This window comes from Enoplosus armatus, chromosome 20, assembly GCF_043641665.1.
Source record: "Enoplosus armatus isolate fEnoArm2 chromosome 20, fEnoArm2.hap1, whole genome shotgun sequence".
NCBI lineage: Eukaryota > Metazoa > Chordata > Actinopteri > Centrarchiformes > Enoplosidae > Enoplosus > Enoplosus armatus.
The window spans coordinates 12,057,392-12,081,287 of record NC_092199.1 but is presented as its reverse complement, the minus strand read 5'-3'; the positions used below and the strand labels follow the sequence as shown (position 1 = coordinate 12,081,287).

The window sequence follows — 23,896 nt, the reverse complement described above, 5'->3', positions numbered from 1 at the left end:
ATGTTGTAAATGAACAGAAAGACAATCCATCAGAGAACCTCACACACACCCACAACACGTTATTTATAGTATAAGATAATTGTATTACCTGATGGAAGGGTAAAGGGTAGTATCATTTGATGAAATTACTGTCATTTCTAGGGTCATTTTCAACACCTGGATTCTAACCTCCACATCTGCTTTAAGAAAAGAGACTGATTGGAGAATAAATGGAGAGGATAATTTGAGCTCTTAACAATGTGGTTTCACATCAGCTGTATATCACACTCTCTGTGTTTGTTTTCCAGCTTTGCTCACATAGATATCAGTAACAAACATGTCCATAATTTTCAATAATTGTCCCCTCTTTGCCATGATTCTGCCCGCGGGGCAATCTTGTTTTATATTCCCAGCAGGTTTTGTATTCAAATAAATGCTCTCAACCTCTGACTGGTTTTCATATTTCCTAAAAAAAATCCATGGAGAAAAAAAGCCCACACTGCTTCTTTTTTTAAAAATGTAAAAATAATAATGTCAACACAGACTAATCTCTTAACCTTAACTATCACTTAAAACTGAGAAGGCAAGGCAAGTTCTGAGTTTGCAGCACTGGGTGTCATCATTATCTACAGTGTGTATGCAACATCTCTGAATACTGAAGTGGAAAACTGATGAAAATCCCTGACAGAAGAGTGACCCAGTGCTGGTAATCAGGGAGACCGTCATTCAAATTGGGAAGCCTGAATACAAGTCCTTGTGACAGAAAGGAAGGAAAGGAAGTCGAGAAGATTCACGCAAAATGTTCTGAACAGTGCACCTGTCCTCCCTCATTCTGGTGGAAAGACAAAGTCAAAATACAAATGTCGTTGGCTGTAGCAGTCTGTCCTTTCGTATGTGTGTGTGCACCATCCTAGTATTGTTGGAATCATCGTACATTGGATTGTAATTTTAAATGCTGCTTTTTATTTAAACAACATCCCATCCCAGAGCAGCCCACAGACCATAATTCTATCTATCACTGAAAAACAGTAGGCATGACAACAACTGTTAATCACTCATCAGTATTCACACACATTCGAACTCACAAGGGAAAACCTAAAATAAATAATCAAACACCGTGAAGTGACTGGACATGCATAACAATCCCTTCAACATGTTGAAAATGGCTGTATTTTAAAACCATACACATGAAACATAAAATTCAATCTTATACAAAGCTTCTCCACAAATTACAAACTATTTCCCTAGAAATATTTGATTGATAAAAAAGTATCTACGGAATAATAAAATGACAAAGTTAACGATATAAACTAGGCACCTGTGAGAGGGGATAAACCTACAAGGTTTGAGGTGCAAACACAGATCTGAGGCCCTCAGAGGCCCTGCACCTCCCACAGCAGGATCTCATTATAAGCGACAGTGAAAAGAAGCGTCCCAGAGGGAGAGAAGTGACACGTCTGCAGTGAGTCACTGTGCTGCAGGAAGTCCTGGAACCTGCCGCTGGTTGAATGGATCAACTTCAACACTCGCTCTGATGAGAGATGAGACATAAAGTGAGAAATTTATTACAAACTTGCTCCAAACTTACACTACTGAAATTTCTTTACTGGCTCCATATGGAGATGTGTCATAAAAAACAGGATCTGAGTTTACCTTTTGATCCCACAGCTATGAGTTGACTCTTACAGGAGAGGCTAAAGCATGTGGCCCAGTGGGGCAGGGCAATCTTTTTTATTATCTGGAAAAAAAAAATCATATTATATGAATTACACACACATTTATGGACATTTTCCCTGTAAAGGTTCAGAAGAAAATTACAACACAGTGGTAGAGGAGTGAAGCAGAGGGAGCTACAGTACCCGTTTTTTAGCCAGGCTGTAGAAGGACAGCTCTTTCTCTACTCCGTAGCCAGTGTAGACCACCAGGCTGGGGTCTGCCGGGCAGAAGGCAGCCAGGCTGGGAGGTGGGCTGTCATCCTACAGCACAAAGGGTTTACAAAAATATTGGTCAAACATGGACTGAGCTTAATTCTTTGCAGTGATTACCAAAACAGGCTACGACAATATGCTGAAAAATATTAAATGAAACAAGCACATGCATTTAGAATAAAATAGGCTGAAGGGAAACGTGTTAAGCACTAAGGGCTTAGCCAGTCTTTTTCCTGAGCATAGCCCACATAATGGACCTGAAGCTGTGACGTCCATCACCACAAAACAAATTTTAAGACACAAATAAATAAATAAATACAGCTAAAACTGAAAATTAGGTACATGCACCATATGTAATGGTAGAGATAGGTAGAAACATGAATCCATGAAGACTCTTGTGTGTATCCAATATGTATATACTGTATATGTGTATGTGTAACGGCCATGTTGAAAGCATTTCCTTCCTTTAAATCCTGCTGCTCTGTTTACATCCATGTTTAAGATACATACATTTCTGTAAGGTCAATATCGTTGAATGGAAATGTAATGTGATGTGATGTGACCACAGCAGAACTCAACATTTGGAGTGACATTTCTAGTCATTACCATGTACTGCTACTTAAAATACAGACGGTACCCCAAAATACGCCGGAGCAGGAAATGTCAGCCAGTCCAGCAGATCACACTTGTTCTTCAACCAATCAGCAGCCCACACACTGACGCGTCTGTCACCACTGGCAGCCAACCACATCTCGCTTCCTTCCAGTCCAAAATTTTCACACTGAGGATTAGAAGGTAGCACAGCTTCAGACACATGCTGATGAAAAAATGTCATAGAATGTCACAAGAACCAAAAGGCAGAATATCAGAGAGCACTTTTGTCCTTGTGTTGAAATAGCATCACATAAGATCCATAACCTTGTCCTCTGTAGCTGTGGGGAGCTGATGAGAGGAAATGTCAGACAATTCTTCACCTTCTGCATTTGAAAAGTGAAGCAGGTTTGAAAAGGTAAATTCTAAGATACATATATGTATACCTATTCAGGAATAAAGACAGACTAAATGTATCCAATGCCTCTGAAATAGACAATCAGGCTGATATTGTTTTATTATTCTGCCTGCATGACTGAACATACACAGGAAAGAGCAACACCTATAAGTGATTGATAAGTGACTGCTGTTGCAGAAACACATCAGCAGTGCCCTCTCAGGATCATGTTTTGTAGTCGATCACTGTAAATGTTGCTCTTCAGGGGCAATTCTAACGGTTTCTATTGTGCTGCCATGTTAAGCTCCGTCAAAGCTTCACTCCTTGGTCTGATTCAGTGAGCTGACCTGTTCATTCACACACTGGATGGTGGTAATCGGCGCTCCTTTGTGGTCCCTGATGACACGGATAGTCGCTCCATTCACTGGGCTGCTGACGGCCACCAGACCATTCTTCCCCGCTGAAAGGATCACATGACCTGTAGGGGGCCAGAGATGGTTACAGAGGCAGACTGGACGGAAGGTAGCAGCTTTAATATAACACAAAACTTAGTGCCAGCACATGGGCTAGATCATGGGTCTCTGAGTTCAAAGGGAAGTTCTTCTCCTGACTATTCATGAAACATGAAACAATCACTAAAAGAAATAGACGGAGACAAGGCTGAGGCAAAGTGGGGTCGCCCAAAAAATAGAAATACAACATTTCATCACAAAGTAAGTCCTCCAAAGCAAGTAGTACCATCATTGTAAATACAGGTGATGCAGGTTTTTGGCACTGCTGTCCTCTCTCACCATTAGCAGAGTACTGGATGGCAGTGACAGCCACGTGATGGGGATGGAGCTTCATCTCCATCTCTGAGGAGGCAAGCCGGAAGATCCTCAGGGTCCCATCGCTGTATCCCGCAGCCACACATGCACTGTCCTTACTGGAAGAAGGGCTCCAGCACACACAGCCACAGGCCTGATCCATGGAGAAAAACAGGCGGGGGTATTATTTAAAGGGTGTATTCTGTTATGGTGCACAGTGGCTGTGATTGTACCCACTTATGACATCTTGCCACACACCACCTGCCTTTTTTACCACCTGTTATTTTTTAGCTTAAAATCAAAAATCAAAAGGCGTAATCATTCTCATTTCGCCACAATATTTTAACTTGCTATATAGTAGAAACACTAGGAGACCACCGAATAGTGTAATAAATATGTGAATAAAGTTGTACATATTGTCATATTTGTGTAATTTGTAAAATTCAGTCTATGACTTCTCCATCAAATTTACAGAAGTCTAAGATATTCAATGGACATTGGAACATGTTTATATTGGACCTGGCCCACCTATTAATTTAAAATGTTTCTGAAGTGTATTCCCTCACCTGGTTGAGCACCTGGAACTGCACCACCAGTTCGTTGCTGGGGGCTGACCACACCCTCACACTGCCGTCCTCGCTGCAGGTGGCAAAATGTCTCTCGTCAGAGCTAAACGCCACATGGTTCACCTGGACAACAGAGAGGAGTACAGAAAGAATGAGAGAACAGAGCTTCCTCACAAGTCACATCACACTCCAGCTGCATTCAGAAATATGTTTCTTTTTCTTCTCTTTACCTCTTGCCCCAATCAACAATCAATGCTATTTCAATCAAATTCCATCAGAAACGGTTATCATGATAATGAATGTTGAATGTGTAGTAACCCAAAACATTGACAGGCAAATGAATAAAAAACTAAAAAACTAATGGAAATTGTTAAATGTCAACCCTCTCATTCATCAATACCATTACAAGTAACTTGGGCCACTTATATTTCCACAAATTTATATGTAGAGTTTCATATAAAGGCAAAAAACCAAAACAATTCAGGATGATATTAAACCAGTGAAATAGGTAAATAGACAAATATATGAATACATAAGAACAGAAAACATAATGTCAAAAGTGGGCATAATAAAAAAAAGAAAAAAGAAAGTGATTTAATAATAACAAGTTGACACTAATAATTGGCCAGTATTTATTGCTCTAGCAGGGCTTTCCACAGTCTAGGAGCCCTAATGGCAAAGCACTTAGTTATGCCTTTGACTTTGACAAAAAGAAACCAATTAAGTGGAGAAATGTTTTCAGTCCCCCTAAGATCTAGAGCATTATTTTTATCTTCCCAATGAAAATGAATGGAAACTCAACAACAACAAACTAAGTAAACAGGTGTTAGCTGTGTTGCCATCAGTTCATTGAAATGTCATCAGCAACTGTTAATTGCTTCCCTGCTGTGTCTTTACTTTGATTCTATCATCTTTATTTCCTGGTTCAAACGCTCTCTCCTGAACAGCTGCAAACTTCATATAAGGCTCGCCTTTGATGTGTGATTGACAGGCCACTAATACGGATTCTCACTGCAGACTTTCACAACAGCAGGAAAAGCAGGTGTAAGTAATCATATTAATGATGTCTCTGTTTCAGCAGCGTTTCCCGCAGTGGAAATACAGTGGAGGTGGGCTTCATTACTTGAAATGAAGACCACCCCCACCAATGTCAGTTAAAATAAAAACATATATATAAAAATATAACATTGACCTTCAGGGAAACAGATGTGCTACATCAGGTATATCGCACAGAAAAAGCAATATACAGTATTTAATGAGTAGTGCAATTGTTTGACAAGTGTAAATGACCTCCACGAGAAATGTCTATTAGGGAGTTAGAGTTAAAAGAATGTCGACTTGCCAACTTCTGTGTAGTGTTGAACAGTGCAATTATAGAAACAACGTGCGTTACAAGACTAAGACTAAGATTCTACAGTTTTGCTAGTGGCTCTATGACGTCGTGCTTAGGCACAGTGATGCTTAGAGCTAAATGCTAACGTCAGCCCGCAAACCTGACAAGGATAACAGGCTGATGTTTAGCAGGTATAATGTATAAAGCACCGTCTTAGTTTAGCATGTTAGCAAGCTAACATTTGATAATTAGCATTAAATTTAGCTAATTAAGCCATCTAACTATATTTTCAGGTAGTCAACCATATCAGGTTGACTACACGGTTGAACTGGGGAAACCACAGGTGACTCGGGGACATATCACGGATAACAGGTATAACATTCCATGGGGAAGTATGTGTGGACCACCGGCATGGGCAGACCATGCCATCAACCCATGAGGACTATGCTAATATACTGTAAGGATCAAACATTTTCAAACATATTGTCAAAATTGTTGCTTTAAATGTTTAAACGAACAACTCAACAAGTTATAAGCTGTATGTTGCAGCCCCTGCTGGAGACACAGGATATGCATATGCATTACTATTCACTTCCCAAAGCTCCCACTGGTACCTTGGTCTTGTGCCCGCTGACCAGTCGGGTGCTGCTGTTGTCTGACCAGTTGATGTACCAAAGGGTTCCCGCTGTGGTGCCAACGATGCCCATGTCCATTACGTTATCAAATGCTGCACTGACCATTGTCCCATCCAGCATTATCTCCTGCTCCAACACCACCATGGTCCCACTGAAGGAGAGACACAGGGAACCAAAAATCTCACTAAGCTTACCCCAGAGGTGTACCTATATAATTGCTGCTAGGTAATAACAGGTTGACTCATGATGGCATCTATGTATATATCACACAAGATAATTAAAAGAAAGAGGCGACTGCCTCGATAAGACACAGGAAGAATCATAAGACAATGAGCTACAGACCTGTCTTCCACATTGGGGACCTTTTCCTGAGGCTTCAAGCCCTGTACAGCTTCTACCTCCCAGAGTCGCAACCAGCGGGTGTTGCTGCCTGTCAACAGACGGTTCCCTCGACACAGCAGGATTCCTACACCAACAAACCATATCAATCCAATTACCATTTATAGAAACCAAGGACTAAAATACATGTAAACCACATGACTCAAATTAACATCAATATTTCAGGCAATTTTACCCAGTGAAATAAAAAGCTTCTTAATCTCCTTAATTCAATACAAATAACTAGAAGCGAAAAATTATTTGTGTATTTTTTCTGCATGAACCATTAAGAGCATTTAGTTAAAAACACATTGTTATCCAAACTAGATGGTTAGAATATACAGAGGGGTCCATTTGTACCGATCTCGCCCTCATCAGCTTCCCAGGTCATGAAGCAGCGCTGTGTGTTAACGTCCCAGACGCAAACGTGTCCTCGATTGGTGGTGGTGAACAGAAAGGAATCCATATGGTAGCACAGAGCCGTCAGCTCCACATCACCCATCTCTGCTGGTGCTTTCACCCTCTGGACCTACAAGGATGACGGAGTGGTTAACCCTCATGTACCAAATCAAATACAACCTCAATACCACAAGAGTTTTGATGTGATAAATGTACTTGAGAAGACGGCATTTTAAGACGGTTTTAAGCCAATATAGTGGATCAGTGGATCCTGTTTTGGCAATAACACATACATTCTTTCCTAAATTATCATGTGTGTTTTTCTGTGGTCGTTTACCTTGAGGTCTACATCCAAGTCATGTGTGTGGATGAGGCAGAAGTAAGCCCCTTGGCTGCCCACACAGGCCAGCTGGCTGGCTGCTGAGGGGCTGAAGGCTGCGTCATGGATCGGTCCTGACACACTCACACTGGAGAGCAGCTGGAAGGTCTTACTGCTCCACAGAGCCACCTCTGGGTCAGAAAAGTCTCCTACGGAGCATCGGGAAGAATCAGTGGTCAGTGGAAGCACTTGATTGGCCATAGACATTTTCTGTATTTTAATCAATTATGTCAAGTGACCCAGAACATTTACATTTACAGGAAATGCTCATGACTGATGGATGTAATCCTATTCAAATGTTACTGACCAGCAGAGAGAAAGAAGCGATCGTCCCTGGAGAAAGCAAGACTCTGCACCGCCCCCCTGTGATAGGAGATGGTATTGCGACAAGTTCCATTCTGGACGTCCCAAATGCAAATGAGGCTCCTGCTACCATTACTGCTGCCAGCTGCTGATGCCAGTGTCTGGACAGGAGGAAACACAGACACAGATCACCTTCATATTAACTTATGATTCCATAAGACACAGGACCAATGCCGTACATGAGAAAATTGCTTCATAACCCTGGAATTCTCAGGTCCGAAGATTGAGTCTGAATTTTTCCTAGAAATGATTCACAGACATCTGATCCAATAGCTTTTGTGAAGACTTTTAGAAGAAAAAAAAACCTCTCTCGTAACCCACTGTGTCGAACAAAGACATTTAAATTGAACCAGTTGCTTTAATACTTTGATGAAGCAGCCTTGAGAGTTTCCTTTGGCCATTTATAACTCTTTGTTTTGATTATTTGACACATTAGAAGTGTGTTCAGAGCCTCACTTCTGTTCTAAGACAAGACTGAGCGTTGACACCTTCCCATGACAAGTGCTCAAGCAACATTGACCAATCAAGCAGCACAATAAAGTGTGAAAGTGCATCCATCTCCTGATCAGATATGCCCTTCTCTTGTCTCCTGGTGAGAACGGATGTTCCTTCTGCTCCTCTTGCCTGTCAAATGACTGGAGCGACTTCATTTTCTTTCTGAGGTAGCGATCCTCTGTGGTGACTAACCAACCACCTGAAATATATGGGTTGTTCCCCAGCTGAGCTAACCTTGTAATGCCCCTTGAACATGGAAAAATGTTCTCACCATCTGCACACACACACATGCTCAACAGAGTTTCCTGCCAGTACAGCAAAGAACTTATAGAGACTATGATACAAGACATCCGTTTTTCTTTTGTGTATTCTGTTCAAACATGATATCACCTTTCTTGATCACTCATTATATCTTGCTTATCCACTTGCTCACTTTCCCTCTCTGCTTTTTTAGGGCAGTCGTGTCATCCATAAATGTACATTAATGTCTCTCATTAATCTTTTAACAAAATTCTCTAGTCTAATAGAGATGTTCAAAGTGGTATACCTGTCTCAAATTATCGTTTTCATTCAAGATAATTTCCCTAAAGAGTCACCACTCTGTTGGACTTTTTAAAAACACAGTCCCCTCTCTTAACTTTTCAAATATTAAAATGATACAGAGAGGTGATTCTCTCTATAAGCAATAGTCTTCAGCTGAGTGTAAAGACGCTACCTTTCTGAGAATCAATGTTGATTAGCGACAGTTTTCATTTCAGATGGTGAAACTGCAGCTCGCTAAAAATGATGTGATGTGTCGAGCTGAAACGATTTGTAACTTCTCGAGTAATTTACTGATCATTAGTTGATTGTAAAAATGATGAAAAATAACGGGCGACTATTTTGATAATCAATTAATTGTTTTTGTAATTTTTCAAGCAAAAATTGTGAAAAATGCTACACAGTATCAGGTTCCAGCTTCTCAAATGGCAGGATGTGCTGCTTCTTTTTGTCAGATATAATGGTAAACTGAATACCTTTAGATTTTGGACTTTTAATCAGACAAAACAAAACATTTGAAGACGTCACAAAAATGCCAAGTTATTGTTGGCATTTTTCCCCATCTTTTGATATGGCATAGACAAAGGGATTAATTGAAAAAATAATTGGCAAACTACTGCTCTGTCACCTATAGCTACATCACCAACTGAGAAGACAGTAACATTAGTTGTCATTACTGTCCCCATCATTTCCCCACATACTGCGTTTTAAATCACTGTTATATAACTGTGAAGACTAGAACTGTAAAGTACCTGCGCATCATTTGTGACTGCAAGACAAGAGATCTCCTCGCTGTGGCCCTGCAAGTGTCTCTGACTTCCTGTATGAAGGTACTCCACCACCACCACACAGCCACACGAGTATGCAAACAAACCTGCAACAGAAATCAATGGCTGGATAGGTCAAAACAATAACCAGTCCCTCCATCTTTAACAGCTGACATGGGAGACAAAGCGTTTCGTGTATTTCATTTAATTTTTCCATTTAAGTTTCAATTTTGCTACTCAGTCTAGCTTTAGTCAGTATTCAGACTGTGTAGTTATAATGTGTTCAATGTTCAAGCTATAGTTCATATCTAAATCTTAATTAGAACTTTTTCCACACAGTTTTTGTTTTAATTTTACTTTCAGTATATTATGATAACCTTGGTCAGGGCTCCACACCATGTTGCTACGCCCATTGCCGTTGTAGCCAATCACTGCTTTCAGCTTTATGCCTTCTTCTCCTGGTTGGGGAGCCACAGCAGCCTGGATGAGAGAAAACATTGAGATGGGACAGCAAACAAACCAACACACTCAGTGAGTATAGTCTATCATTATAAAAAGTGCCCTTTACCTGATCAAGAGTGGAGGTCTTGAAACGTGGGATAAAGTGCCTGTAACAATCAGGACGTACTGGCTTCTTCCCTTTCAACTCAACTAAATGACAAAATGATTAAAAAATAGAGACGGTTTAATTCTCCCATAAAGGAGAGAAAACAACAGAAAGTCAGTTCACTGTTTATGCCGAACAATGCAGTGGGGCACTCACCAGCGTCCATATGACTGGTATTCAGGGGAGACATGTTGACCAGCTCTGTGACTTTGAGGAAGGAGATGGCAGGTCTGGGGTCAGAGGAAGGACCTGAACCAGTGGCTGGGACTAGAACGGTTGGGATGGTCGGGGTGTCATCACAAATAGACAAGGAGCCCAAAGCTGTAGGAGGGAAACAAGAGAGAAGCTAGAAACTATCTTGCGATGGGATCACACCAGCCACAATGCCTATCAGCATGTTCACGTTCAAACCCATGACATAGGAGATCAAATACTTTATATTTTAGCAAGAGATGCAACACCGGCGAGGTCTAGAATAAAATCAATAAAAACCCTGTGGAGGAAGTGTTTCCTCCTTCAGTGCAATAGGTAATCGAATGGTAAGTTTGTTTCCAACTGGAGTGCGATAATGTATCTTGAATGCTACGAGAGCATGAATCTCTCTTTCTTGCACTGCTCAACACTACAACTCTGTCACGTTGCCATTGTCTAAAGTCTACTAACTAATGAAAGGACTGGTCAATCACACATTGAGGGAAACGCCTAGGCAGAGGCATTTACCCATATTTGGACACCTTTATAAATTTTACAGCTGAACAGTCACATTGGCACTTGAAAAAAATGACGTGGAATTGGGGTGTTACACCTAAATCATTGCAAATTCAATATTTTGGGGTTCCTAATGTATAGATGCAAATCTGCTCTTTTTTCAGCTACCGAAACTATGTGAACTCATCAAGTCATTGCTAAGTTATGAATACCAAGGCGGATTCGTGTAAATACATCTTGTTTTTCTCATGCAACATGCGATTGGTCAGAATTGAGCAAGACATCAGCTACAAATGTGTGTACAAAAGAGTTTTCGGTTTTGACTGCTAATCATGCAGTTAATAATAGATAGGATGTGCTGGTGGGTAATTTAAAATTGAAGTAGAGAACTTACCCCCCTGGTTAACCTGGTTAAGGGTGGTGGTGTCCAGCCGTGGTGGCGATGAGGAAGGGAGGGGCGCTGTCTGTCGAGGCATCCCATTGGACAACTGAACTCCACTCATTTGAGCGTCTGGTTGAACTGTTAACAGTGAACATTAACCTTATATAAAACTAGGAGAAATGTAATGTACTGGGTTTTTAGCAAATTGCTATTTTCTGCCTGTAGTCCCTGGGCAGGTAGGTAAAATAACAAAATAGTATGAAAACACAGGACCAACAAATTATTTGTAATTAGTAAGAACATTTGCATCAGGTACATCTTATATTATTATAGCATGACTATGAAGTTACCTGATTGAGGAGCTGAGATGTAGCTCACTCTGAGAGGTGAACTGTTGAGTGAAGATGGAGTGTATCAGACCAATAAAACTTACAAAGTGTAACACACACATTAATAACAAGATTCAAACATGCAATGGGGTTATTACCGGCTGTCAGTCAAAGAGTCAATAGGATGTGCCAGGAAGTCCCAAAGGAATATGGCGTCTCCCACTGAGACTATGCCCAGTTGGTCAGGGGTGAAGCTCACCTGGCGGATGGGCTGACTGTGGCCTATGAACATCTGGTACAGAGAAACACCTGTTGCAGTTACTACTGACACAACATAAACCACCATGAAATCACCTGACCTGTGATGGCATCATCACAGAATACAGAAGACAGTAAATTAATTGGCAACAATTTTGATAATTGAGTAATAGTTTAGTAGTTCTTCAAGCAAAAATGACAACATTTCACTTAAGCTTCTCAAATGTGAATATTTGTTGTTTATCTTTGTTTTCCATGATAGTTAAATGAATATCTGAATAACTGAATTAGGTTTTGAACCGTAAGTCAGACCAAACAACAAATTTGAATCTTTCAACAGGCACATTTCAAATTGTGATTTATGTGAAATATTTTCTGATATTTTATAGACCAAACGATCAATCAATCAAGAAAAGTGTGTTAGTCGCCTTTTGTACTTGTTTGTTTTCACAAGACGTTTAAATTGTAAATTTGTGTGCTTTAATCGACAGGTTGAAATCTGTGTCAAAGCGCTTGGCATTGCGTTCAGTCACATTAACAACTAGATGATTATTTGACTCATACTTACATAAATACATAAAGCAGTGGCAGGGAATCTGTAGTTTATATTCCAGTCAATAATACTCATTTTAAAAAAAGATATAAACTCTACCTGTGAGTCAATATTGAGCTGCATGTTATAAGCCCACACTTTCACAGTCTTGTGTCCAGCTGTCAGCAGGAATCGACTGTCGTCACTCACAGCCAGGGACGAGCACTGGTGTTTGTGCACCTTAGACACCTGTCAGGAGGACAGAAACCCAGTCAGAAACCACCACTCCACCATATGGTTGAAAAAAAGAATTACATGACTGTGCACATGTCAAAACTCTTACTGCTGTTACTCTCCTGTTTCGCTTTACAGACATATTTTCCACATTCATCTTCGCCTGTGAGCTTCTTGTTATGTAGTGCTATATGGCTCCTAGTTTTCGCTCAAACCAACAACCATCGTCTTACTATTCTCAAAACCCAACTACTTTTTCATTATAACTATGCCATATCTTAGTATGTGACCTTTTAGAATGGCCTAACCATGGTCTCACTAATTAAGTACCTAAATTTACAATCCTGACTTATATTTTTTCTAAATATAAGGATGTAATGACAGTAACAGAATTGGCAGGGTACAGACTCAGCTCTATTTCAGTCTCTTTCTACGTCTAAAGCAATTTCTCGATCTTGGACTCTCTCAACAAGTCATTTATCTGCTAATGTGTTGTTCAGCAGTGTTACCTCTCGGAGCAGACGGCCTGTCTTGGTGCTAACCCAGAGGATCTTGTGGGCAGATGTGGCGACCAACAAGTGTGCAGTGGAGGCCGGAGAGAAGCAGACCTTCAGTGCAGAATCAAGACGGGGGCTCTCTACGTCCAAAATACTCACATCTACATGGAGCAACTAGACAGAGATGGAAAGGGTCAATGTGGACACTTAAGAACATACAGTAAGACATAAGAACCCAGAACAACATGACCTCCAAAGCTCAGTTGACAATAATATTTTAATTGGTTAGAATGGGAACATATAGTTTAATCTTGGGAACATCTTCTGTATGGTATATACTGTAGTTTTGGGGAATACCCCAAAATGAGAATCCCACATAACCAAAGGGCGATGCTGCCTCACCACTCCTTCATAACTCCTAGGTAAAATCTGATCTTAATTTACCTGAGCAATGCAACAAATGGCATGGTGCTGTAAGGTGACAGGGTGCAAGATACCTCATCCAGAGACCGCGAGTCAGCGATGGTGACAATGTACTCCGAGGGACCGACAAAAGCCAGACAGCGGCTGTCACTGCTCACTGTGAGGGCATCTGGAGCGCGCTCAGTGCCCCGGGCCACCACATTACCTAGCCAATCGGGTACAGAGTTTATCAAACAACACTGATATTGAACAGGGCTGCATAATATGCTAAATTGTGTCTGTGATGCAAACCGGTAAACTATTGAGTAATTTATGATATTAATTACAAATACACTACATATAAGTAAATGTATGAATTATCTCATAGTGTTGTTAATTTCATACAATCTATGTAATGGAATGGCTAGCTAATAAAATCTGATACTGCACCTGTATGAATGTTTTACTATATGATTAAGCTAATTTAAGTTAACATTAAGTGTAACCTACAATGTACTGAAATAAGTTGGTGTGTTTATGCATTGGTTTGTGAGTGTGTATACATACACACAACTCTGATCACATTGTGGTCTTCCTCAGAGGCGTTGTAAAGTGCCAGAGAGCCCTGGGAGTCAGCACTGTACATAAACTCCCCATCCGGACAGAAGGCAAGACCCACCACTTCACCTCTGTGCTGCCTATATAAACAAACATGCAAAAAACACAAAAAGCAGTCATTACTCCCTCTTGGAAGACGCACTCGAAAAGCTTTGTCATGGCACCACAACCGACACACAAGGCATACAGGGAGAATTTCCCATTTTCATTTGAGTGCAATGTGTGCCTTTATCATCAGTGCCAATTAGGTTTACGATCTAGTCATTTTATAGTGTATTTATAGTGTACTCATCTTCTATATGAGTAGCAACATCAATAACATCAGTGCACCATATCGTAACTCTTACAGCTCGCCCGCAACTGGCCAGCCGAGCAGTATTTTCCAGTAATTGAAAACAACTTGACATGTAATATAGCATATAATAATTGTGCCCACGAAAGCTTTTACAGCCACTGGTGGAGCTGGAGCCTCCTCGTTAGTTTAGACGTACTTGTGTTCAGCCAGCAGCTTGGCGCTGGAGATATCAAAAACTCTGACGATGCCGGAGCTGAAGCCACAAGAGAAGATCTGCTCGCTGGGATGGAAAGCCACTGAGGAGGGGCTGTCCTCTGACACAAAATCATACAACTACCCACAGGAGACAACAACAGACATTTAGTTAAACAGTAAATATGCCAGTGGTAAACCAATGATAATGGACACAATGTCAATTACTTTAGTTTAAAGAAAAGAATGAAAGAAAAAACAAGTTCACACTGCAGTTACTTAAATGAGTTACTCCAAATAATTTGCTTTGTGGTTTAGTTTGCTGCTGGTGAGTTGGAAGTGTATAGTAAAATAATAACAATATCTTCTAAATTTGTTTTATAGTTGACTGTTAAAGCCCCTATATGTAGCATTTGATCATTTCTGACTTGAATGAAGGGCTGAAAGTAACACATTACCATACACCAATTCTCACCAGGACTGTCAATTTTTTAATTTTCAAAAGTTTAAATTGAAAGATGCTATATATCACATAGAATTTCTACATATAGGGGCTTTAAACCTTAACAACTATCTCTCCTTTTCTAGAGCACAAAACAGTCTGACAAGGAACAAAAACAGAGCCTTGCATGGGCTTGCTTTAACAGAGAAAGGACAGCTGACAAAAAGCCACAACAATGTCTAGTTTTTATAAATTGAAGAGATTGTGTACATAGATTTGAGCCTTCTGTCTGGTTCAACAAAATGAAACACAGATGAAATTATGGCAAGATTAAAATTATTTCCCTTGAGGCCGGCTAACATGGTGAATATTTAATAATAAAGCATTCAAATAATAGGATTGGATTATTATAAAGAGGTTATAATAGTTGCTGAAAACATGTAAATGTGGGGTTGATTGACCTGATGCAAGGAATCCATATTCCAAATGCGCACTGTGCCATCGGAAGAGGCTGTGGTGAGATGCCGACGGATGCCATCCACACTGAAGCCGAGCACAGTGTCTGTATGTGACCTCATTAGTGTGTTGTAACAACGGCTGCTCACATCAAGGAAGCCAAGGTTACCAGTAGAGGTGCCTGCCAGGACCTGAAGGCTGTCTGAGGAGACTGACACCAGGCTCACAGGTCCCTCATGCTCTGGAAAATAATGACATGTGTCGGAGTTGTTCTCCAAATAGATTTTCTGGTCTGTGTGAGGACGTGAGAGTGCAAAGATATATCCCATATGTGTGTGTGTGTGTGTGTCAGATGCTTAATCATCATTTTTTGGATTATTATTATTATTATTTTAAACACCAACCTGGCTTGTAGTACCAAAATGTAGCAAAATTCACAACATTAAAAGTTAATGTTTAAAAATTAATTGAGAGGAGCAGAAAATCTTATGCCGACTAGCAACGTGCGATACTACTGGACTTACTTTGTTAATTGTGATACGCGATGAAATTTCAAACATCTGAAACCCTTAATTTCCAGTTTGCTAGCTGTTTTTAACTGAGTTTATTGGCACTGTGTCAACCAGGAATGATGCAACCTAACAGACATGCCACCTGAAAACTAGAAAACAACTATCTCAACATACATGAACTGAAGATTATATATATCACTGCCTGTGGAGAGGGAACCGACGGCTACCATTTGTTTATTCATTTGTTTATTTACTGCAGGAATATGTTATGCCATAGCCCGCTGTGCCTACCAGCCTCAAGGAAGACAGCAGAAAAATCAAGGGGCCAGAGCCGCAGGAAACCATCTTCAGAGCCTGTGGCACAGAATGATGAGGACACACTGATGCTGTTGATGGCAATACCTGGACCTGGGACACACACACACACACACACACACACACCTTGATGTCTTCACAGGCTCTTTACAAAGTTTTCCAAACACTTTCTCTCTGCGATTGATTTCAAACACACCTGTGTTAAAAGTCAATTTCTCCCTGCGGTTTGAATGCTGCTGCTGTGCAGGTAACAGCCTCCTGACATTTCGGATAACAACTCTGCTGTAGTCGATTTCAAAGATATAGCCACTCCGACTGCTGGCAAATCTATGGGAAGACAATCACAGAGGGAAAATAGTAAGCTTTTAATAATAACAATAATAATAACGTTTTCAGGTGATTTAAATTAGATTCATACTTCTTCCAATGCTACGTAGACTGGTTTGCTCACTCACAGCGTTCGATCATCAAGACGCTGCTTGGAAGAGTTTCCCTCCTCAAACGCCACATCGGTGAAGTCCATTGAGTGGTATTCGCCCAGGTTGACTGGACAGGAGCGGAGGGTCCCATTCCGCACTCGCCACAGGCGAATATTGTCACGACCACATGACACCATCCTGAAACCAGCAAACTCACAGATAAACCCATGGCCCATTTCTTTCCTACTCCTGCAGCTAGAACCTTTTTAGCTCTCCCACTCTCTGACCAAGGTCTTCAACACCTTCCGGCACTAAGAGTACCTGTTAACACCCGGCAGGTGCCAAATGTGGGTAGATTTTCCGTTTGCCGAGTAAAATCTCGTTACTGAAAGTGCAATAAAAGGTTTGTGAGTAAAAAGCCAATAACGGTAATTAATCAAACCATTTTAGCGCATTAGAACTGTATTTTGCATGTATTTCAAGAAGTGTCAGCCAGAGAACGCAAAAATGAAGGATGCGTTTATTTTAATTATTATAATAGCTCCTTGCGCCTGATTTACTAAAGGAAAAACTGCTTATTTAATCCAACTATTTACCACCCAGTGAAAGCATGTTTTAATTTAGGCGCAAACATAAAAATTTGCCGCCGTCACTTATCAATATCCGCTGACATCCGCTGGGGTGACTGCCTTTATTTTTAAATTATTCACTGGTATATCCTACAGTTCCATCACTATGATTAGTATTTAAAATATTATGCTTAATGGGGTAGCTTAAGCATAGGCTATAGAGAGGAAAAATAAGGAATGACCAGGTGAGGATGGGCTGTGAAAATGTGCAAAAAATAGAAATAGTAATTAATATCCAACATACATACATATAAAAAGTATAAAAGGAAGTATATAAAAAATGATAGTATCTTTATAGGAGTAAACATTCATAAACGCAAACATTGTTCTAACATGACATTATACAGTATATGTAGAATGTGCAATGTGTGGATCATTGGCTGTCAGCATTAGATAAAACAGAGCCAAAGCACCAATTTTATCCACATGTTTACATTTACATTAAATAAACAAATGCACAACCAAAAATACAAACACAGAGAAGGGAAGGTACCTTGTTTCATCGAAGAAGGCAACCTTCATGGTGTGGATGTCCACGTCTGTGTGTGCTTTGGCTAAGATGGACACCTCTCCACCTTTACTAACGTTCAACGTGTTCCACACCACCACCATCTATGAAAAGTTGAATTAGGACAACAAACAGAGACAGTCAGCTCGCAGCTTTACTGAGTCATGGACTAATAAGGGGAGCAATTTGTAGCATCAGTCTAAATAATGATATGAGATGTTGCTTAGCAATTTTCATCTGGATCTAATAACACCCATGGCTCTCCCTACAGTGCAACTGGTGCTAATTGCCTTTATACACAAATGAGAAACTGAGGATTTGAATTTTCATGTTACTGTTACTTACTAAAGGAAAAACTGCTTATTTACTTACTGTTTTACTGTGGCTGTCTTTACCCACTCCACAGAGAATACTGCCGCCATATGAGAAGCTTCGAAATGCAAAGAGGACAAAAAAAGACAAACTTAGTGAGTGAACAGTGTTCAACATAAGATTAGATAAATGTGTGTATGTGAGTGCATGTGTGTATATGCAGTTGGTTACCTAAGAGAGGACAATGAATGAGCATGAATGGTAAACATGGCCAGACAGTTTCCTTTGTGGTAGTTCCATACTCGAACTACACTGTGGTTGCCAGTTTGTGCTGAGGCCAGCAGTGTTGTGTTGCCATTAAAGGCCAGTGCAGATACCTACAAAGAAAACATATGGGCAGATGTTCATTCAATTTTTGTAATGAATACACGTATAAATTCTCTCTCTTTACTGAATGCAACTGCATTAGAAGGCCAAGAATTAGGTGAATCACCAAAGTACCTTATTTAGGATGCTGCCAGAATCAGCTGTGACATCCTACACATTGGAAGAGATTCTGCAGCGGAGGTAGCACAACACATTACAGCTCGTTTACCTTGTCAGTGTGGCCAATGAAGAATCTCTGCTGGTTAGAGGATATCTTCATAGAGACGATAATTGCGTGACAGGGATACACCACTGCATCACCCGATTTGGTCCACAGGGCCTATAGTGTAATACAGTTCAGCTGTTAGACCTAAATCTGTCGTTGATTTAATGCATTTTATTCGTGACCTTCAATTTCACAATGTATGTGAAGTCAGCCTGATAAGGGTTGAACTCCAAATGAGCGTACACATTTATTAGTGGCTCCTCCAAAGCCGATGATTCGATTGAGCCTGAGAATCGGGTCTGGAAGCAGCTTCTAACAAGGAGAGTAGAAAAAGTAAAAGGCAAATATCTGTCATGAGCTCTTAAACAAATTATGTCTCAGCAGCTGGTTTCATTTCAATCTCCACTGTCCCCATTTCTTACCTGCTGTCTGGTTTCTTTGGACGACGATAGATGTACAGGATGTGGAACAGGAGTGCAAACAAACTGAGGATATAAGAAGATCAACAGTGTTTCAAAGCTTTCAAGTTTGGTTAAATGTACAATTTACAATCAATATGAAGCTTCACCTCTTCTTCACTTTCCTCCCCATGTTTGCTGAAGCCATCGTCAGGATGCACATACACATGAACTCCCTCATCAACAGTATCACAAGGTGGCCTGGATATGAGCTGGAGTGAACTGGAGCATGTTGACTCCTGCTGATGTTGGTCATCATTATAGCAAAGCCAGTCATCCTTATGGTGAGTGGAAACTACACCTAGCTCTGGTATGCTCGTCACCATGGAGGTTTGATTCCTTGGGAGCTAAGGAAACAGGAGGTGAAAACGGACTTCTTTGTCTCCTAGGAAACTATATTTGCAATACAAAGGCTCAAGCTTCACCATCTGCCATATTTTCACAGACAAAATTCAAGCTGATTAAATCACGGAGAATTTATTTTTTTAAAAAAGCACTAAATGTTATCAGTCTTACTAATTTTGGAGTGGTGATCTGCTGGATGAGGGACACACGATCCTGAACTGGTTTGCTGAGGTTGACACAACGAGACTCCTCTCTAATGGGGCTTCTTTGGTTGGAGACACATCCTGGGATATAAGGGGACATGAGAGTCAGTCATCTACAATACATTCCTATTAGGATCACCTAGAAGTGCATAGGCTAAAAGAAAATGTGTGATCCCACGTATTTGTCCTGTAACTGATTTTTTTAAAGCTCCAAAGGCTTTAATTTATTTTGATGAACAAATAATAAAAAATATTTAACAAGAGCAGAAAAAAAATATGAGTCAGACTGAGTGTGTTAGGGCAGTAAAAAGCTTTAAATGCTGTATGATGAGAATGATGAGCAGTGTGATATGTCATGACTTACTAGCCTCAGGCCTGGGATTGCCTTTTTGAATGGAGTCAAAGGGTAACTTTGTTCCCTCTGAGGGAAACCTGTTGGGGTAGGACAAGATGAGGGACTACATAGCAGTACACACTGTAATAAAGCAGGTAACTGTAGCTTTCTTAAATCAATAACAATATAGACTGCAGATCTTATTTCACACAACTGCTGTTTTGAGAAACTAAAAGTGATATATAACTGCCAGTAGTGTCTCTGTAATATCAACAGTAAAAATCCAACCTTAAAATACTCTTCTACAGCTACATGTCCTTGATTTTGCATTTAGCATAATTCCAATGACGTACATTCTGTAACCAGGGGAGGTTACCGTACCTGATGTAATCATAAAGGTCATGCCAGGAGCCTCCCTTGGGCACAGGAAATGACATGTCTCTGGGCATAGGACCTGTTCCCTGAGAAGAGGCCAGACCCATCAGCTTGGCTTCACTGAAGGAAACTCCTATTGGAAGAGAAAATTGCAGAAAGCAGAAGAGAAAGGTAAAGATGTCATACATGCATAAAGAGGACACTGCGTAGTGTATTCAGAAATCTGAGGATGTAGTGTGATTGAACCTGACATGGAATGATAGGTATAGGAAGAACATATCTTTCAGACTAAAGTACAAAAAAGTTTCTCAAAATATTCCCAGTATTCAACATATTTTACCAAGGGAATTGAGTGGTTTGAATCAGAATCAGAATCAGAAATACTTTATTGATCCCTGAGGGGAAATTGTACCAATAATAATAAGTAAGGGTTTAATATTGACAGGGCTCCAATAATGAAGCCATACTTTGAGTCTGTGATAATGAAAAACACTGTCACCGTTTTTTTCTATATCAAAGAAGATATATTGGTACATTTTTGCATTTCTCTTATTATCCACATGATATCACCTGAAACTAGTAGAAAACTACCAGTGGTATTCACATATAGAAGACACGTGTAGTGTACATATATGATACATACTATATCTATGTCATTATCACAAAAAGAAGGAAAAGACAGCCATAGTTTTAGGGGCAAACTAAACTTTGTCTCACCTGGATCTAGCAGCAGGTCACTGGTAAACATGTTTTTCACTGTCATGTTGGCACAAAGCTTGATGCTCTTCAGGTGACTGTAGCAGCGGTTGAGGTAGAGAGAGAGTGTGTACTGAAGATCCAGCATCAGACAGGTCCAACGCATTGAAGTGGGGGCTGGACCCACCAAACCTGGACCACATAAATATAAATACTGCCAGTACTGTACATTTACGATTATTTACGTTATATACAAAAGTACAATGAACTATCAAAACAAATGCATACGAACAGTCTACATAAGTACGGTTGCAGTTGTGTGCATGTAATTTACCATGTCTCGCGGATTTGGCCGTGCTGTCATAGACTGAATCCTTTGCAGCTCCGCACAGGAAAGGAAATTGAAGCCAGGTAGCTGTGGACTTGAACTCTTTGAACATGTTGGAAAAGGAGATACGGACCACTTGGCCTTCCTTCATATCACAGCACACAGAGAGAGAGAGGGAAAGAAAATGTCATCCTTTTTTTTTTTTTTTTTTTTTTTTTAAACCACATAAATGGCATTTATAGTAGATAAAAGTTGCATATTTCACAACTAAGCAATTTGCTCGGGTTTTCTTTTGGCCAGTTATAAAATGTTTATTTTTAGGGTTAGGGTTTGAGCCAATTAATTGGGTTTGAGCCAATTAAATTGGATTTACCTATATAAATTAGAACAAAGAAGCTCAAAGAGTGTAAAGAGAGGAAGTTTAATTTTTTGCACACAACTGAATGCTATTTAAGGTGAGAATCTGAAGAGTACTTGCTCCCACTTCGGAATTTCAATTAGATAGAAATGTCAACACGTTGAAAAGGCACTCTTTGAAATGTCAAAGAATTACTGAGAAAGATAAGAGGGCAAAGCTGTGGATTAGTCTCTAAAATTAAACTCCAGTCACATGACTGTCAATAAAAATATGAACTTGTTAAATGATAGATCGTTTCGATAGCATAGATTTATTGATACTCTTGATTTCATCACACAAACACATGCCCAGGATCATCCAATAAAATCAGGTCTGATACCTCAGCAGAAACATCCAGGTGGACCACAAAGTATTTGCCAGGGGTGGGCCTGAAGAGAAGGTAGAAGTAGCGCCCTGTCAGCCCCAGGGACTGACTGCTGTTTTTGGGTACCAGGATGTAGCTGTTGGCAGGAACAGGACCCCTGATCTGGAACACTGAACACTTCAGTGTCTTGTTCTGGAGGGGGGGTTCATGGAAAGTGGACATAAAGTAAACTAACTTTGTCTGAATACTTTAAGGTTTAAAGTGATACTTAACCCAAAATCAATCACCCTGTGTAGGCTTGGCAGTTGTCAAGGACTGAGACAAAAGCTGTTTATTTAGACAACATATTACTGTTTGGATAAACTAAGCCGACATGGATAAGAGGATTATTCAGCAGGACTGTTTAATTGTTTTTATGACGGTTCAGATTCTTTTTTTCTGAGGGAAAACTGGTCACTATTTGAATACTCTGTAGCCGACATGAAATTCAAGCTCTAGGACAAACCTACAAACTCTTTACAGCCACCTTTCAAGCAGCGGTGTTTAATAGTCAAGTGATAGATTGGGGGTCAAGTATACCTTTAAATATCACAATTATAGTGTGTAGCAAAGTTACCGTGTGTGTCGACACATCTCCCTCTTTTGCCGACCTTTTCCAGTCTTCAACTCTTACATGTTTGAATATGTTGACATAAGGATGCTGCCAACCTGCGAAGTCAAAACAGGTTTCAGTAATACGGTAATGTGTTGTTTCAAGTTATGGCTTCTATTTCATAGTCTTTGTTGTTGCTATACTTTTATGTATCCATACCTGGCGACTTCAATTAAAAACTTTAAAGTTAAGTTTACCTTTGGAGGCCATTGATAGCGAATACCGCAAATGGGGAATCCACCTGTTGAAGTCTCAGTCTTGCTGCAACTTCTTAAAACTCGAGCAGCTAACTTAACTAGTGTCAATTTAGAGATGTTAGCTAGCAAACAGACAGCAACATGTCCGGGAAAGCTCCTTCTCCGTTTCTCAGAGGTCACAACGATAAAACATTTCGTTTCCACATCATTATGAGATGCGAGGGCTTTTCCAGTTCTACCGGGTACCAAATAAACAATAGTTTGGATTTGACACCAAGAGCTTAGTGTAGCAGTTATATCCTTCCCGCTCCAGCCTCCGCCGTTGCCAACGACAGCACGACGCTCATGACGTCTGAGCGTTCCTTTCCCTGGCGCTTCTGGGTAATGAAGTTCATAGAGCAAAAGGAATACCAGAGAGAAACAGTCATTTTGGAATATGAGAGCAAATAGTAGAGGGTTGTAAAGAAGACACTGCATAAAGTTCTGGTGTAAATTAACTTTTGGAATTTACAACCTTTCCGAGACTTTCTGTTGACTGGTTTTTGTTTACTTTCCTACTGTTCATTCTAGCCATATTTTATATTAAGTGAAATGGTGAACACCCTACACACACTACTTTCTTATACAATGAATTACCCACCCTGCAGTGCTCATACACTGCTTCTATCACACATTGAAAGAGTCAATATAAACAAATATCCTTTTAATTTTTATACTCCATTTGTATTATTTACATAAAGTTATCAAGTCTTAAAAGATCACAAGCACTTATTCACATATTCACAATTTTA

The 23,896-nt window shown here is 40.2% G+C and overlaps 1 protein-coding gene across 1 annotated transcript; it reads right to left on the bottom strand.

The window, feature by feature from the left end:
* Positions 1-1,352: 1,352 nt before the first annotated feature.
* wdr90 (WD repeat domain 90) lies at positions 1,353-23,118 on the bottom strand. The gene is made up of 43 exons (XM_070927361.1): positions 23,106-23,118; positions 22,873-22,964; positions 22,272-22,448; positions 21,541-21,679; positions 21,228-21,398; positions 20,517-20,643; positions 20,166-20,233; positions 19,770-19,882; positions 19,364-19,600; positions 19,218-19,280; positions 19,039-19,107; positions 18,799-18,909; positions 18,435-18,580; positions 18,264-18,321; positions 17,877-17,995; positions 16,791-16,952; positions 16,532-16,662; positions 16,312-16,428; positions 15,514-15,749; positions 14,615-14,751; positions 14,073-14,203; positions 13,601-13,731; positions 13,116-13,277; positions 12,493-12,621; positions 11,741-11,874; positions 11,604-11,644; positions 11,266-11,391; positions 10,320-10,484; positions 10,125-10,207; positions 9,934-10,036; positions 9,542-9,663; positions 7,699-7,855; positions 7,350-7,540; positions 6,974-7,142; positions 6,578-6,701; positions 6,215-6,386; positions 4,268-4,390; positions 3,687-3,855; positions 3,243-3,373; positions 2,545-2,688; positions 1,839-1,955; positions 1,633-1,717; positions 1,353-1,510 (listed from the first exon to the last, which is right to left on the bottom strand). Exons 1-43 carry the CDS (start codon positions 23,116-23,118, stop codon positions 1,353-1,355), a joined length of 5,553 nt encoding a protein of 1,850 aa, XP_070783462.1.
* Between the last annotated feature and the right edge of the window lie 778 nt (positions 23,119-23,896).

Bases quoted from the DNA above. Each gene is read 5' to 3' on its own strand.
- wdr90 (XM_070927361.1), bottom strand. The intron at 22,449-22,872 runs GTAACTTTGCTA...CCCCCCCTCCAG, and splicing joins GAGATGTGTCGACACACACG to AACAAGACACTGAAGTGTTC. The intron at 18,581-18,798 runs GTAAACGAGCTG...TTTTCTTTGTAG, and splicing joins TCATTGGCCACACTGACAAG to GTATCTGCACTGGCCTTTAA.